This window comes from Loxodonta africana, chromosome 22, assembly GCF_030014295.1.
Source record: "Loxodonta africana isolate mLoxAfr1 chromosome 22, mLoxAfr1.hap2, whole genome shotgun sequence".
Taxonomy (NCBI): domain Eukaryota; kingdom Metazoa; phylum Chordata; class Mammalia; order Proboscidea; family Elephantidae; genus Loxodonta; species Loxodonta africana.
Genome location: NC_087363.1, coordinates 74,344,183 through 74,362,289, shown reverse-complemented (window position 1 = coordinate 74,362,289; position 18,107 = coordinate 74,344,183). Strand labels below are relative to the sequence as shown.

The 18,107-nt window shown below is 39.1% G+C and overlaps 1 protein-coding gene across 3 annotated transcripts in view; it reads right to left on the bottom strand.

The window, feature by feature from the left end:
• Positions 1-963: 963 nt before the first annotated feature.
• The window catches only part of UBE3C (ubiquitin protein ligase E3C), a 210,675-nt gene continuing 193,531 nt past the window's right edge, over positions 964-18,107 (bottom strand). For 2 of the 3 annotated variants that reach the window (XM_064275135.1, XM_064275138.1), the window contains one exon: positions 964-2,789. In XM_064275135.1, coding sequence (XP_064131205.1) covers positions 2,619-2,789 — 171 coding nt within the window. In that variant the 3' untranslated portion in view covers positions 964-2,618. The remainder of the gene's footprint in view (positions 2,790-18,107) is intronic. The other variant, XM_064275137.1, reaches the window with a different exon arrangement.

Sequence of the window (18,107 nt, the reverse complement as noted above, 5' to 3'; positions counted from 1 at the left end):
GCTGCAACCAGTGTCACCGAACAATTCGTGTGTAAACTATTGAACGGGAAACTAATAACTTGCTCTGTAAACCTTCACCTAAAGTACAATAAAAGAACTAAAAAAAATTTCAGCTTCATAACTCACTTCTTCAAGAAGTTTTCCTGAATAATTCACCCCACCTTAACCCTGCCGGTACTCCAAATCTAACGAGCATTTATACGTTTGACATGTTATTTTGTACCGCCTCCTCTATGTTAATAATTGTAAATATCGGGAAAATATAATGTCTGACTGAAGAAACTGTGTGTCCGTGCCTGGCAGGGATCGTGTCACTTGTTTTTAACACACTTAACTTTCGAATAAACTGGTCTTCAATATTTTAGCAGCACTAAAGTTGTTTGAACACTGTGGTTTGATCCTGCTGCCCTATTGAGCTTACAAAGGACATGAAAACAAAGACACATTTAGGTCTGATACAAAATTACTAGCAATAAACAGAACAGAATGTGGAGAAAACAAACAAAATACTGATAAAATGGAGAATGTTCCTTCAGGAATAGTTTCTCAGAAACTTCATGCTAAGCCTGACAAGAGACCTGGAAGACGACAGTTACTGACAGTGGAATCGTGGCTCCTCAGGCAACCAGGACGGGGGAAAACCTTTGAACAGCTGTGTACGGTGGCAATATTCATCTTATAGGTTCACCTGCTTACAGCACGTCTCTCTCTCTTTTTTTGTAAAGGCTATTTCAGACGATAATCTATGGTATATATGATTTGAATATTATTATTTTGTACTGACTGATGGTATTTTAAACACCTGTGATAAACCTAGTTAATACTTACAAGCTGTGGTTTCACTAGGGAAGGATATAACCACAATGATTTGGGGTATGACAATACAATCTTGGGGGAAAAAAAAATTTAATGCAAATATTTAACCACTGGAACATACAAATAAATAAATAAGCTCAAAATAGCTGAGAAAAAAACTAAAGTGTAATTGCCAATTTTTCTTCATCCCCAAATATTCCACTTTCAAAATATGAGTAACAAAATATACAAATTAATAAGTAAAGAAGATACAGAACATAAAACAACCTAAGGTAAAAATAAAACCAAAGACAAAACCCTAGTTATTTTATTTTTGTATATCAAGACTACAAATAGCATTTAAACACTTAATTTATTATTCAAATTAAGAAATTATACATTTTGTTTTGATAATGGTCATCGTCTTAAAAGTGTCATTCAGTTTTCCTGCATTTAGAAGTACAGTATATTGCTAATTACGGTCTATTAAATATGACATCCAACAGAGCCTCCAGTGACAGCAGAACAGCTGACAAAGGAGAGATGAGGAACTCGGATTCCTTCCCCCCGACATTAGCAAAGGATCGCTGTGCTGTCAGAGTTGGCATTTTGAAATGCTTTCCATCTGGAGTGACAGAAATCACAGAGCAACACAAACCAGGTCCTGATAAAGTGCCTTATTACTAGAGAATCAGCAAATGTTCTTTCTTCCCTGGAAACACGTTCAGTAACTCCCCCACCGACGTGTCAAGCAGCACCACTCGAGGAAGCAGAAGGGTGCAAAAGCATGGTAACTTAACCAACTAATGTCTTAGTGAGGCTGGTTTGCACAGACCAAAGTGATAAGGAAGGGGAGTGAAGTCATGGAAAGAAGCTGGCCAGGGCAGGCTTCAGATACCAAGAATAAAGCCCGCTACTTTGGTTTAAATGACTTTTAATAGATGTTACAATGTAAATCTCCTCCAAATCATTACTTATTGAAGGTAACATATCTGCCAGAGGAACTGGAGAGAGACCCGCCCCCTTCCCCAAAGCTCTACAGGCACGAAGTGGAGACCGAAGTCTAACAGTGAGTGACTTGTATGTCTCACATCCACATGAAAAGGGACATCTAAAGCATCATGATGTGGGTCAATGTTATATTTAAAATAAGCATGCTAGCCCCCTGTTTGGGAAATGGCTTAAAACACACAAATAATATATTATCATTGTTACCTATTTTTCAAACCTAACCACTTTGGGAAAAGGCAGCAGGAAAAAAAAAGGCCTTCCGTTTTAACAAGTAGGCTTGTAAACAATTCAGCCACGTGAGAAGCACGGGGGCCCCCTGGAAGTAAGCATTCTGAACCCCTCCGACCCTGTATCTCAACAAGTATTTTCTCTGTAGCTCGTGGAGCCCAGTCTTAACACAGTAAGCGACGTGCTGCATTTTGCAGGTGTGCTGCCAGCTTAGGAAGGTGTTTACAATTTGATCAGCACAAAGCCAAAGCTTCATCTTTGGTTAATTTCACTGAGTTGTCTTAAAACTGTGCTCTTCTTGCAAAATCACTAAAGCAGCCACGTGGCACGTAATATTGTTTATGTTATTTGAGAAGCAATGTCCATCTAAATAAATGACCATGACTTAATAAAAACCATTTAAAAAATTAAGGAAGGAAGAAATGATGGAAAAAAGGACGGAAGAGAGGAACTTAAGAGGGCATCTGGAAGAAAGGAGAGTGGCAGAAATCCAGCCGAGAGCCCTGTGGGTCTGGCAGAGCTGCTGCTTACGTAGGAGGTACTGGTAATTCTCTGCAGAGTGTCAGTCCAACATCAGTTTCCGCTCAGCTCAATTCAAACCCAGCAGCACATTCAATAGCATAGAGAAGTTTACTTCGTAGAAGGGTCTCGTCATAAAATTCAGGGAGCTTTAGCAGGTTCATGCAGGTACTGGCAGTGGGAAGCCGCTCCAGGTCAGAGCCTCCATTGTGAATGCAAAACGCAGGATACAGTTCCTGAAAAACAATATAGAAACAGGACACTGGTTTTTAAAACCATAACTTTAAATAAGAAAACAAAATACAAAACACAAACAACCATGCAAATCTTGCTTGCTTCAATAAGTAATAAGTCATTGTTGCTGTGACATTTTCCCAAGAGCACTGGCTTTTTTTGGGGGGGGGGGTTAGGGAGTGCAGCTTCCAGACTAAGACAGACTAGGAAGAAAGGCCTGGAGATACGCTTCCCAAAATTAGCCAACGAAAACCCTATAGTTCACAACGAAATCTTGTCTGATATAGTGCTGGAAGATGAGCCCCCTAGGTTTGGAAGACACTCAAGATGCTCTGTGGCTACAACAATGGACTCAAACACACCAATGATTATGAAGATGGCAAAGGGCCTGGCAACGTTCCGTTCTGTTGTATATGGGGTCACCAGGAGTTGGAACTGACTAATGGCAACTAACAACATACTTCATACATAAACAACACACAGATAAATTCATTCATGGGAAACAATCTTTTCAGTGATAAGAGACACTAAAGATTTTATTTTTTTGTCTTTAAAAGTTTTAAATGTAAAATGGTGGAATATTTATACATATTTGCTTATATTAAAAATCAGGAAAGGTGAAAAACTACCTATGAGGAAGGGAAGGAAGAGGATGGAGAGGATAGTACAATAAGCTGGATTCTTCAAATGGGTCTTGTTTTGTACATTTGACTTTGAAACCAAGTGGATGCATATATGAAAAAAAAAACTATACAACAAATACAATCAAAATAGGAGAAAAAAGCAATTTCTATAAACTGAAAGCAAAATGAAACAGATTAACCTATTTATGGGTTGGCAGCTTAATCACACAGAAAGGAATTATTTCAAGTGTTTTATAATTGCAAAGAAATCTTAAACTGTTTCCAGAAATGTTACCAGAGTAAATATTGCTCTAAGACCACTATAGTATTATATATAACTATGATACAACTGGAAACCCTGGTGGCACAGTGGTAAAGAGTTTGGCTGCTAATCAAAACGTCAGCAGTTGGAATCCACCAAGTACCCCTTGGAAACCCTGTGGGGCAGTTCTCCTCTATTCTGTGGGGTCACTATGAGTCGGAATCAACTTGACGGCAACGGATTTGGTTATTGTACAACTATACGGTATATAACTCTATTACAATAGATAGTATTACAGGATCAAGCATGCTTAACGAGCTAAAAAGAGATTCAAATATAAAATCAAACAAATAAAAACCATTTAAGTCTAAATTTGAATTGGAAATATTAGTTTGAACTTGTGATGTATTTTTCTCTTAGAGAAAACCCATACTTATGTCCCAGTTCTGTCCACAGAAAAGGCCTGGAAACAATGGCCAACCGAGCAGCAATGAGCAGAACCAGTGCCCAGACTGTGATCTCTAAGGGCATATCTCCCAATAAAAGGAACCAAGGCTCCTTGGACAAACATCTGAATCCAGATGTGGGCCAGGAAGCGTATAAGACAAAGTATAAGCGTTAATATCTTGTCATACCAGAAACCAAGAAAGCTATCAAAATTCCTTCGATTGTGTCAAAAAGACTCAAGAGCCAACCTGAAGGAACGCCCCTGACAAAGATGGGGCTATCTGAATATTGGAAAGAAAAATTGCAATGGACTGAAGCACATCAGATGTTAAAACCCACGAGTTCATAAAGATAACCAAACAGCTGATGAGGGAAGTTTTTCTTTGTAGAAAATACCAGCTAATAAGTAAGGAAATGATATAATGGCTCTAGGCAGTAATCATACATGGCTGCTAAAATCATTCAGCAAAAGGGCAATGAAGACTTTGATGACAGACGGGCCAGGATGACAACATCTGAACCACAGATGGACCTTAGCATCATCTCAAAGAGACAACTTAGAATACTGTGTCTCCAGCAGCTGATGGACGAAATGTAAAGCACACAACATTATCCGTGAAATATTGTTACTGCCCAAACAGGAACATTCAAACCTTGATGGTGGTATGGTTACGAGCTTGGCTGCTAACCAAAAAAAGGTCGGCAGTTCAAATCTACCAGCTGCTCCGTGGAAAGCCTATGAGGCAGTCCTACTCCGTCCTGTAGGGTCGCTGTGAGTTGGAAGTGACTCAACAGTGCCTGACAACAATAATGCTAATCCAAATAATCCTTGAGAACTGGCAGCATACGGGATATATGAAGAAGCAAGTGAGTTTTTTCATCAGATAAATTACAAGGGGGAAATGAAAAAAGGAGGTGGAACCTAGAGATAAGAGATGAGAGATTAAAGATGAAAGACATGCATTCAACAAATGCAATGTAGGTACTACGGCTTGTTTCTACCAGGATCCAAAGAATTAAAAACGCCCATGAGACGATCAGTACCAACAGTATAAAAGCTAATAGTTAGGCTCTGACCATGGTGTGGAAAGGGAGAGGAGAAGAAGGCAAAGCGACACCTGGAGCCTCTGCGCTGTCGCACAAAGCTCGACACGCCCCCACCTGATCTGAAGTACATTTCGCCTCATCTGTTTCATCTGCATGTAGAATTTAAAGTATATTTTATGATGTGGGCAAAACTGAGTAACAGCCCAAACCTCAAAATGCTCTGAAGAGACCGATGCGTCTTATTACCAACCTGCTAAGTTTCCCTATTCTTAAGTCCAATATAAACCTTTAAAAAAATGTATATGGCCTGTAATATGGGCTGAAAAAGCTATTTTTTGTCCTAATTACAGTTTATATGCTACTTGAAATCTCTAACACAAATGTTAGAACAGGAAGCAAAAGAGAGCCAGAAAGAATACTTTTTACATTTATTATCAGGCATTTTGAGTACATGAGGGTAATAGTTTTCTCAAATGCTTAACTAAAAAAGAAGCACCAAATGTCTGAAACAGATCTTAGAGGCCCTCTGAAGGCGGAGGTCAGTAAGTGCTGGGAAAGTTATTTGGTAAATGGAAAGCTTGAAATATATTTTGTAGTTAAATGCCACATTTTAGCGTTTCTTTCATAATGCTAATTGAATTTTCTACTTTGAGCCTTAAAAGTAAAAAAAAATGAAGTTCTTCACTGAAATCTGAGTCAAGGGCACCATTTCGAGCATAATTAAATACAGCACAATGGGAATTTGCATTAATTCAGAGTGAGAAAAATCATCAATTTATTATGTGACCTGATGGCAACTGAACAATTTCTATAGCACTTTAATGATTTTTTTGTCTGTAACAATCACATTTATTAAACATATTAAACTTTAATTAGCTTTAACAAATGTTATTCTTCTCCAACAATCTGGCACTAAGGAGTGCCATAACTTTTGAATTATGCATTGCTGCCTGTGCCATTTATAGTCCTTCAACTGAAAGGCATTCTCTCCTCTTAAAACAGAATTAATTCCAGCAGCCCTTTCATTAGGCATACCAGAATAACAGGAAAGCCTGACTATTAAGGTGATTTTTCCAAATTTAGTGCCTAACTTAAGACAACTGTAAGAATACTTATTATGGAAAGCTCTGAATCAAATTTCACATTTACTGTGTGTTGAATCACTGAAAAAAGTCCAAAATAGAAAGACTGCCTCATGGTTTCCAAAAAAGTATTACTCACTGTACAACAATCACTAAGTTATTGTTATCAGGGGATAGGAGAGTTTTCATTATAATTCTATTTGGGATTTTAAAAGTGAATGTAAACCCCTACATTTTCCCTCTAAACAAAGGTATGGGTGATTCTTAGCACTTCTACACTCGCATTTTATCAAGAACTCTTCCACTGACTATCAGAACGTCTAGTACCTATTTCTTTCAGGAAGACTTACTTTTTATCATTGTCAACATAACTGGCACTAACTATTAAAAAAAAAAACAAACCAAACTCGTCGCTGTCGAGTCGATTCCGACTCATAGCAAACCTAAAGGACAGAGCAGAACTGCCTGACAGGGTTTCCAAGGAGAGGCTGGTGGGTTTGAATCACCGACCTTTTAGTTAGCGGCCTGAGCTCTTAACCACAGCACCACCAGGGCTCCAACTATCCAGTAGCTGGCAAAAATCTCTGGGTCTTTCACTCTGTTTTGATGGGAGTAGGTCCTCCACAGTTCCTCTCCAAGAAGCTTAATTTTCTTCTTCATTTTTTAAAATTTGCTTTAGGTGATGGTTCACAGAGCAAATTAGTTTCCCGTTCAACAGTTTCTACACAAATTGTTCCATGACACAGGCTGTACTCTCTGCACTGTGTCAGCACTCTCTTCATTACCACCCTGAGTTCCCCACTTAAAATTTTCTTTTTCTAGATTTGGTATTTTTTTTGAAACTGGAAGATACTAAAGATATTATGTCTCTCGTAATATATGTTATTAATCTAGTTACCCTAATTGGATTAAAATCTTAACATATAGGAATTTACTCAATTTATGACCTTTTAAGAAGTCACTAGATGATAAAAAGTTTGGTTAAATAACAATTTATTGGCTGTACTTACTAGTGTTATTTCTATACTTCATTTGCATTCTTCCTGCTCTTTAGATCTCTAACACAGCAAGACATCACTATAAGCCCAAAAAAAAAAAAAAATTTTTTTTTTAAGAGGAACCTAAAAGCAAAGTCATTTCTTTCAAGATTGTTGCCTGATTTTCACAAGACTCATAGAAGCCAATTTTTCTATGTGGTTATGTGGGCCAGTGCTTAAAACTATGACCCAGTCTGAAAGTCTTTTCCTCTTAATAGACAGGATTATCCCATGGACTTTCATTGTTGTACAGCCTTCTTTTGTTTTTAGTTTCTGTTTTTATGATTCTTAATGTTACTTTTGTTTCCTATATCCTAGTTGGTCTGTCTTATTTTCTGTGGTTATTTTCTCCCTCTAATAATTTTGAAGATAGAGAAGTGATTTTAGCTCTAAACAAAAAACCAAAGCCACGCTGTTGAGTCGGTTCCAACTCATAGCGACCCTACAGGACAGAGTAGAGCTGCCTCATAGGGTTTCCAAGGCCGTAGTTCCTTAGGGAAACAGACTGCCACACCTTTTTCCTGTGGAGCGGCTGGTGGGTTCAAACTGCTGAACGGTTAGCAGCAGAGTACTTTAACCACTGCATCACCATTAGTTCTCCTCATTAGTTCTAATAATCATACTGTTCACTAATAGGTTTAAACGTATGTCTTCATTATTTACTAGTTCCAAAATTTAATTGCCAATGGTTTATGTCCTATGAAAAATAAAATTTCTGCACTTACATCAAACCTCTATCCCATCTCTTGACCTTACTGCTCTAGTTCTGATGGCACTTACTGGGATTTGTGTATTAATCTATCGATGTCAGTTTTTAAAAACAGCTTAAATGAAGTATAACATACTGTAAAATTCCCCCACTTAAATGCACAATTCAACGATTTTGGTAAATTTCTAGAGTTGTGCAATGATCACCACAGGTCAGTTTTACTACATTTCTATTTCCCCAAGAAGTTATCCTACCTTCAGCTCTAGGCTCGGTCTCTGTAAATGTGTCTTTTAAAGACATTTTGTATATGTAGTGTGATGGTTAAGGTTGTGTATCAACTCGCCAGGGCCATGATTCTCAGCGGTCTGGCAGTGATGCAGTTTGGCAGGTATGTAATGATGTAATCACCTCCATGAAGAGATCTGCTATGAGCAGCCTATCAGCTGAAAGAGAGCTTTTTTGGTGGTGTGGCCTGCATCCAATATAAATGCACTTCCCGGCAAAGCTGGCCAGCTTTTGCTCACTCTGGATCCAGCATCTCACCTCCCATTCTTGGGACTTGAGCCAGCAGCCTGCTGTCTTACCTGCTGATCTTCGATCTGTCAGCTCCTGCAGCCCGTGAGCCAGGAGCCTGTCGTCTGACCTGCCATTCTTGGGTTCATCAGCCCCTGCAGCTAAGTCAGTCAACAGAAGCCTCCGGTCTGACGCCTGACCCACAGACTTGGAACTCTGCAGCCTCTACAACCACGTGAACCACTTCCTTGATACGAATCTCTCTTTCTCTATATACACACTTCACTGGTTTTGCTTCTCTAGAGAGCCCAGTCTAAGACATCTGGGATCACACAATATTTATCCTTTTATGTATGGCTTCTTTCACTTAGCATAATGTTTGAGTTCATCTATGCTGCATGTATCAGTACTTCATCCTTTTTAATTACCCACATATCTGTCAGTTTGTCATACTGTGGGGGCTTCCATGTTGCTATGATGCTGGAAGCTGTGCCACCGGTATTCAAAGACCAGCAGGGCCACCCATGGCAGACAGGTTTCAGCTGAGCTTCCAGACCAAGACAGACTAGGAAGAAGGACCCAGCAGTCTACTTCTGAAGGCATTTGGCCAGTGAAAATCCTAAGAATAGCAGCGGAACATTGTCTGATATAGTGCTGGAAGATGAGCCCTTCAGGTTGAAAAGCACTCAGACGACGACTGGGGAAGAGCTGTCTCTTCAAAGTAGAGTGAACTGTAATGACACGGATGGAGTAAAGCTTTTGGGACCTTCATTTGCCGATGAGGCACGACTCAAAATGAGAAGAAACAGAGGCAAGCATCCATTGATAATCGGAACATGGAATGTAGAACTATGAACCTAGGAAAACTGGAAGTCATCAAAAATGAAATGGAATACACAAACATTGATATCCCAGGCATTAGTGAGCTGAAATGGACCAGTATAGGCCATTTTGAATTGGACAATCATATAGTCTACTATGCTGGGAAGGACAACTTGAAGAGGAATGGTGTTGCATTCGTCATCAAAAAGAACATTTTAAGATCTATCCTGAAGCACAATGCTGTCAGTGATAGGACAATATCCATAGGCCTACAAGGAGGACCAGTTAGTATGAACATTATCCAAATTTATGCACCAATCAGTAAGGCCAACGATGAAGAAACTGAACATTTTTACCAACTTCTGCAGTCTGAAATTGACAAAACACGCAATCAGGATTTATCGATAAATTACTGGAGATTGGCATGCGAAAGCTGGAAACAAAGAAGGGTCGTAGTTGGAAAATACAGCCTTGGAGACAGAAATGATGCAGGAGATCACAGGACAGAATTTTGCAAGACCAACAACTTCTTCATTGCAAATGCCTTTTTTCACCAACATAAACAGCGACTACACGCATGGACCTTGCCAGATGGAATATACAGGAATCAAATCAACTACATCTATGGGAAAAGATGATGAAAAGCTCCATATCATTAGTCAGAACAAGGCTAGGAGCTGACTGCGGAACAGACCATCAATTGCTTATATGCGAGCTCAAGTTGAAACTGAAGAAAATTAGAACAAGTTGACAGAGCCAAAGGATGACCTTGAGTGTATCCCACCTGAATTGAGAGACCATCTCAAGAATAGATTTGATGCAATGAACACTAATGATGGAAGACCAAATGAGTTGGGAAATGACATCAAGGACATCATACATGAAGAAAGCAAGAGGTCATTAAAAAGACAGGAGAGAAAGAAAAGGCCAAAATGGATGTCAGAAGAGACTCTGAAACTTGTTTTTGAACATCGAGTGGCTGAAGCAAAAGGAAGAAACAATGAAGTAAAAGAGATAAACAGAGGATTTTATGTGGCAGCTTAAGAAGAGAAAGTATTATAATGACATGTGCAAAGGCCTGGAGATGGAAAACCAAAAGGGAAGAATACACTCTGCACTTCTCAAGCTGAAAGAACTGAAGAAAACATTCAAGCCTTGAGTTACAATATTCAAGGATTCTATGGGGAAAATATTAAACAACTCAGAAATCACCAAAAGACAATGGAAGGAATTCACAGAGTCACTATACCAGAATGAACTGGTCGACGTTCAGCTATTTCAGGAGGTACCATATGATCAGGAACCGATGGTACTGAAGGAAGAAGTCCAAGTTGCACTGAAGCCACTGGTGAAAAACAAGGCTCCAGGAACTGATGGAACATCAATTGAGATGTTTCAACAAATGGATGCAGCAGTGGAAGTACTCACTTGTCTATGCCAAGAAATCTGGAAGATAGCTACCTGGCCAACCAACTGGAAGAGATCCATATTTATGCCTATTCCCAAGAAAGGTGATCCAACCGAGTGCGGAAATTATAGAATGATATCATTAATATCACACGCAATAAAATTTTGCTGAAGATCATTCAAAAGCAGCTGCACCAGTGTATCGACAGGGAACTGCCAGAAATTCAAGCCAGATCCAGAAGAGGACGTGGAATTAGGGATATCATTGCTGATGTCAGATGGATCCTGGCTGAAAGCAGAGAATACCAGAAAGATGTCTACCTGTGTTTTATTCGACTGTGTGGATCATAAGAAACTATGGATAACATTGCAAAGATTGGGAATTTCAGAACACTTAATTGTGCTCATGAAGAAACTGTACATAGATCAAGAGGCAGCTGTTCGAACAGAGCAAGGGGATACTATGTGGTTTCAAGTCAGGAAAGGTGTGCGTCAGGGTTGCATCCTTTTTTTTTTTTTATTCAATCTGTATGCTGAGCAAATAATCTGAAAAACGACTATATGAAGAACAGGGCATCAGGATTGAAGGAAGACTCATTAACAACCTGTAATATGCAGATGACACAAGCCGGCCTTCCAAGAGTGAAGAGGACTTGAAACACTTACTGATGAAGATCAAAGACCACAGCCTTCAGGATGGATTACACCTCAACATGAAACAAAAATTCTCACAACTGGACCAGTAAGCAATGTCATGCTAAAAGGGGAAAAGACTGAAGTTATCAAGGATTTCATTTTACTTGGATCCACAATCAACACCCATGGAAGCAGTAGTCAAGAAATCAAAAGATGCATTGCACTGGGCAAATGTGCTGCAAAAGACCTCTTTAAAGTGTTGAAAAGCAAAGATGTCACCTTGAAGACTAACTTGTGCCTGACCCCCAAGGTGTTTTCAATCACCTCCTGTGTATGTGAAAGCTGGATGATGAATAAGGAAGACTGAAGAAGAATCAGTGCCTTTGAATTGTGGTGATGGCAAAGAATACTGAATATACCATGGACTGCCAAAAGAATGAACAAATCTGTCTTGGAAGAAGTACAACCAGAATGGTCCTTAGAAGCAAGGACGGCGAGACTACGTCTCACATACGTTGGACATGTTGTCAGGAGGGATCGGACCCTGGAGAAAGACATCATGCTTGGTAAAGAGGAAGGTCAGTGAAATAGAGGAAGACACTCAATGAGATGGACTGACACAGTGGTTGCAACAACGGGCTTAAGCATAACCATTGTGAGGTTGGCGTAGGACCGTGTGGTGTTTAGTTCTGTTGTACATAGGGTCGCTATGAGTTGGAACTGACAAGATGGCACCTAAGAACAATTACTGCATTAAAAAAAAAATTTTTTTTTTTTTTTGCTTTTTTTACTCCATTGTATGGATATACTACATTTTGTTTATCCATCTATTAGTTAACAGGCAACTGGATTGTTTCCAATGTTTTGCCAGTATGAATAATGCTGCTATGAACCTCTGTGTGAACACTGTGTGGACGTGTTTCCATCTGCCTTGAGAACATCCCTAGGAGGAGAACTGCTGGGCTGTAATTACAAGTTTAACTGTCAAACTTTGCCAGCAGTCACTTAAGTGTTTCCAGTTTCTCCACATCCTCACTGGTCTCTTGAGAATACCGTCATTCTACTGGGTATAGAGTGGTGGTCTTAACTTGCATTTCTCCAATGACTCACAATTTTAGGATCTTTTCATGTGCTTATTTTCCATCTGTGTATATTCTTTGGCAAAATGTCTATTGAAATCTTTTCTTTCTTTTTTTTTAAACTGGATTGTCTGTCTTCTTATGAGTTGTAAGAGTTCTGATATATTGTGAACACAAGTCCATTATCAGATACGTGACTTGAAAATATTTCCTCCCAGTCTGTGGCTTGTCTGTTTGTTCTCTTGATGGTGTCTTTTGACATAGAAAGGTTTTAAATTGAATGAAGTGGAAGTTATCAACTTTACTTTATGAATTATCTCTTTGGTGTTTAATCTAAGAGCTCCTTAACCAACAAGAGTATGAAGATTTTCTCCTAGATGTCTTTTCGTTTTGAAAGTTTTAAATAATTAAAAAAATTAATTTCTCTTCTGTGGCTGTAATTTCTAGTTGCTTAAATGTGACAATATATTAATAGACACAATGCCTACCAATAATTTTTTAAAAACTGTAACTTTCTCATTGTTCTTCATTCTGATTTACTCTTTGGTTGGTTGGATATCTTCAAGTAGATTTACTGGAGGGTGTATTTGTTGTTGTCTTTAGGTGCTGTTGAGTCGATTTTGAATTATAGTGAACCCGTATGACAGAGTAGAATTGCCCTATAGGGTTTTCTAGGCTGTAATCTTTATGGGAGCAGATCTCCAGGTGGTCCTCCCACAGAGCTGCTGGGTGAGTTTGAACTGCCAGCCTTTTGGTTAGCTGCCATGTGCTTAACCGTTGCACCACGAGGACTCCATGGAGGGTATACAGAGGCTGTATTTCCTGAATTCCTATATACTTGACACTGGTGTTTTGTTTCTTTTGCAAATGAATGATAGTTTGCCTCATTAAAGAATTACTGGGTCATATACAGCCTTTTAGATGGCAACGGGTTGGGTTATACAGCCTTTCAGAAATCGATGTTCTCTAGATATTGCTCTATTTCACTGATTCTCAACTGGGGTAGATTCTGTCCATCAAGGGACATTTGACAACATCTGCAGACATTTCTCGTTGTCACAACTAGGGAGCGCGGTAACTAGCATCTAGTGGGCAGAGGCTAGAGGTGCTGCTAGACATCTTACAGCACACAAGACAGCCTCCCACAACAAGGAATTATATGATTCAAAATGCCAACAGTGCTGAAGATGAGAAACTGTTCTACTGCCTTTTGGCTTCCAGTATTGTGAGTACAAATTTAAGGCAAGCTTCATTTCTTATTTCCTTTGAACTATTGTTTTTGCCTAGATGCTTGATGTTCTTCATTGTCTATTAATTTTTTCTGGAATAGAGTTAGTTCTTTTAACCTAAAGGTTAAGGCTTTTCTTTCTTTTAGGAACATTTTCTTCTATCTTTGAGTAATTTCATTCATTCTGTTCTCGTCTTCAGGAATACTGATTATCTGCATTTTGGCTCTTTGTCTATGATGTATCTACTATTTTTCTCTAAACATTTTGGTCTTTTTCTTCTGTATTCTGTCCACCATATCACTTACAGGATTTTCTACAGTTTTTATTCTATTCCTCATGGCATTGACTTCTAACACCATTAAGTTCTACAATGGTTTTATTTTGCTCTTTCTTTTGTTAATTTGGAGCGATTTCTTTTCTTCTTTAATTTTCTTGCGTGTGCATGTCACATTTCTTCATATTCCCATGTTGGAACTTTTAAAATATTCATTCACCTTGATTAGGGCCTATATTTTATGTAGGCTTGTTATTTAACCAAAGATAGCGCAGGTGATCTTTAATATTCTTCACTCAGCTGCTTGCAGAGGAACAGGGGTTGAGGTGGGGGCAGCTTCAGCCACAGTGCATTTCTCCTCACACTGTGTTTCCTAACTTGTTTCTTTTTTTTTGGCACCAGAAGTGATTTCGATTCCTTGGGTTGGAATAGGAAAGTTCGCTCTTGGATGTTAGATGTTATACTCTGGAGCTAGATAACCTGGCAAGGGCTTGACTTGATTTGGAAACCCAAGCTCAGGCTAGTTAGGTAAGTGTCAATTTTGCTTTGTACCATTAACTTCAGTCAACAGATACAACGCTGGAGTCCAGGCTATTTCTTTTTAGGCTCTCCTTGTTTCACATCTCCCGCAACTCACCCTCCCAGGTCAGCAGAGGTAAATAGCTTATGGTTATGAGATTGCCCGTTTAGGCCTGCCTACAAAAAAAAAAACCCCTCTACACAACTGTAATTGCTAGGGACATACAGGCAAAAGGGAGTTTAACCCTCAATGTTCTTGTTGTGTGCCGTTGAGTCATTCTGACTCACAGCGACCCTTATAGGTTGAATAAAACTTCCTCACAGGGTTTCTTAGGCTGTAATCTTTATGAGAGTAGATTGCCAGGTGTGATGGTTAAGGTTGTGTGTCAACTTTGCTGGGCCATGATTCTCAGTGGTTTGGTAGTTGATGTTGTGATCACTTCCATGACGAGATTTGATATAAGGTGACCACCTCCATGATGGGGTCTGCTGTGAGCAGCCAATCAGTTGAAAGGGAATTTCCTTGGGGGTATGGCCTGTATCAAATTTAAGCAGACATTCTTGCAGTCTTGGCTGCCGATCTTGAGATTCGTCAATCTTCACAGCCCGTGAGCAAAAGCCCTGCTCTCTGAGCTGCCCATCTTGGGTTCACCAGCCCCTGTGGCTACACGAATCCAGAGAAGCCTCTATCCTTACCCACAGGCTTAGGATGTTCCAGCCTCTACAACCACATGAGTCACTTCCTGGATATAAATCTCTATGTATTTATACACTTTACTGATTTTGCTTCGGCACAGAGAACTCAGCCTAAGATACCAGGTCTTCTCTCCCACGCAGGAGCAGGTGAATTCAAACCACAAACCTTTCAGTTAGCAGCCCAATGCTTAACTATTGCGCAACCAGGGCTCCTTAACCCCTAATAGCAAAAAAAAAAAGAAACCAAAAAACCAACTTGTTGCCATCAAGTCCACGCCTAGTGACCCTACAGGACAGAGTAGAGCTGCCCCACAGGGTTTCCAGGGAGCAGCTAGTGCATTTGAACTACCAACCTTCTGGTTAGCAGCCAAGCTCTTAACCACTGTGCCCCATCAGGGCTCCTAACCCTTGCAAGGGGTACAAAATTTTGGTGGGAAAGTGGTCTACGGTATGTGGACCTGTCTAGAATTTAGTTTGGCACCACAGCATATACTATAGAATAAACTGGGTGCCCAGGCTTGGAGGAGGTAACAAAAAGTATTAGACATTAGGCTGGGACATCTTTTCTCTTCAATTATTTTCCTTTAAAAAATGTCATAACAGACATTACTGCCATCCTAACCTCTAAATGAACTATAATCATTTCAAAGACCCCTCAAAGGAGGACAATAACATATTGTGCAAATCCTGGGAATGCTGTTTTTTCTTCCTCTTTATTATATATCAGTTAGAGAACTGACCATATTAATTGCCAACATCAAACAGAACAAGTCTAGTTTTTTCAGATATCACCAACATCCAAAATGTGACACTGTTATCAGTAACGAAAGGAAAATAAATTCAGAAATACTTTATATACTGGCAGATAATGCTGCTGACTCTGCGTGAATCTGTCAGCTTTAAAACTCATTTGTGTTGATTCATCCAGATTCTCTCACCTGCTCACCTTTTTAACCAATATCACATATATGTGACACAGTAAGGGATATAGAGCATTATTTAACATTATTATGCTAACTGGCCCACGAAGGGATTAAATTTAAGGCCTCTACTCTCACAGTTAACAAAACAATGTTTTGCCAAAACTTTCCTTTAAATTTTAAGATCAAAGGTAGGTTATAATCATAGCATTTCCTAACAAAATATTATTTTATTATTAGGCAATTAGATAACATTTGGAATGATGGCTGATAAATGTTTGCTAATACTAATCACATAATTTTGGGGGAAAGCCTCGCTGGGGATCATCAAGTCTTGTTTCCCCCACATTTTAGTTGAGAAAGCTGATGTTCAATAGCTCAAGGTTTCTGAGTCTTTCTTCTCTCTTCATACAAAAACAAAGGTAACAGGATCAAAAGGTTTAAAAAAAAAAAAAGGAATGAACTTATTGGAATATTTTGTTTTTGAAATCAGGATTGAGATGCCACATGGTTGCTGAGGACTATACGGAAGGGAAAAGCAGGAAGAAGTCACACTTTGAATATAAACTGACACAAGTGAATTTAATTGTATTTCAAATACACAATCACACTAAAGAAAAACCAAACAAATAAAAAGAATTAATCCATGTAACCTCTGAAGACAGTATTTAGACTATATACTATTAGTCTAGAGACAAAAAGATCCTGAATTTTACTAGGCTTTCTTTTCATAGTGGTAGGAATTCTGAAAATTCTTTTGTGTATATTGAAGGATTGAGCAAATGAGTAAATATGTTGATGATACTGGGAGCCAGGGTTCTTCTAGCTGGGGAAAGGAGATAGAAATGGGGAATAGGGGAAGGCAAGGAACAACTCAGTGGTGTTAGAATGGAAGCATCAATAAGAACCTGTGACTAAAACAGTAAAAACCACACACACACAATTTTCTAGCTTTGTCTGCTGAAAGGGCTGAGAAGCAGACGATCCAGAAGTAATAACAGCTGGTGTCCGAACACACCAAGAATTCTTAGAAAAATCCTTGGATTCCAGAGCTGGAACAGAAGATGAGTCCACAGTATCTTGTGCACGGAAGCACAAAGGCTCAAAAATTGATGATGGCATCTCAAAAAGACATAGGACCAGTGTGAAGGGGCTCCAACTATCCAAATTTGGGATAATTTGAGCATCAAAACAAATACTGGCAAAACCAGATTATAACTCATATAAGATAGGGAGGGATGGAGAAAAGCACAGCTGTCCTTACTGTTCCAATTAAATGTAGATGGGATGATCATGTTTTACAACTCTCAGAGAAATAAATAATCCAGGTAAGACTCACCAATGGGTGCTAAAATTACTGGGTGAAAGTCTGATGAAGAACAAGATATATTTGCATAGTTTCAAAATAATCATTCCCCAAATTACTTATTAATTGCAAAGAAAAAAACAGCAACTTTACAGTGGAAAATTGATGTGATTACAACCAACCAATGTACTATTCTTGCCACAAATGCTTAAGCAGAATCTAATCTTGAGACAATACGAGACACACCTACATTCAGGGGACAGTCTCAAGATCACGTTCCTGTACTCTTGTAAGGTATCAAAGGTAGAGACAGTGGGAAACTAGAGACGTGACAGTTAAATGCAATGTGCTGTCCTAGACTAGACTAGGCTGGGGGCATTATGGGAAAATGGCAAAATTTCCATAAGGACTCTAGATTACATTGGTGGCTCTCAAACTTTAAAAAAGCACCAGAATACCTGAAGGACATTTCAAATATTGTTGAGCCTTAGCCCCCAGTTTCTCATTCAGGAGGTCTCTGTGGGGACTGAAAATTTTCATTTCTAACAAGTTCTTGGGTAATGCTGAAGCTGATGGTCCCAGTTCCACACTTCAAGGACCAGTGGATTATGTAACAGCATTTTACCACTGTTAAATTTCCTTATTTTTGCTAATTGTGTTTATGTAAAAGAATGTTTTTATTCTTAGGAATGTGGAAAATATGTGCTGAGAC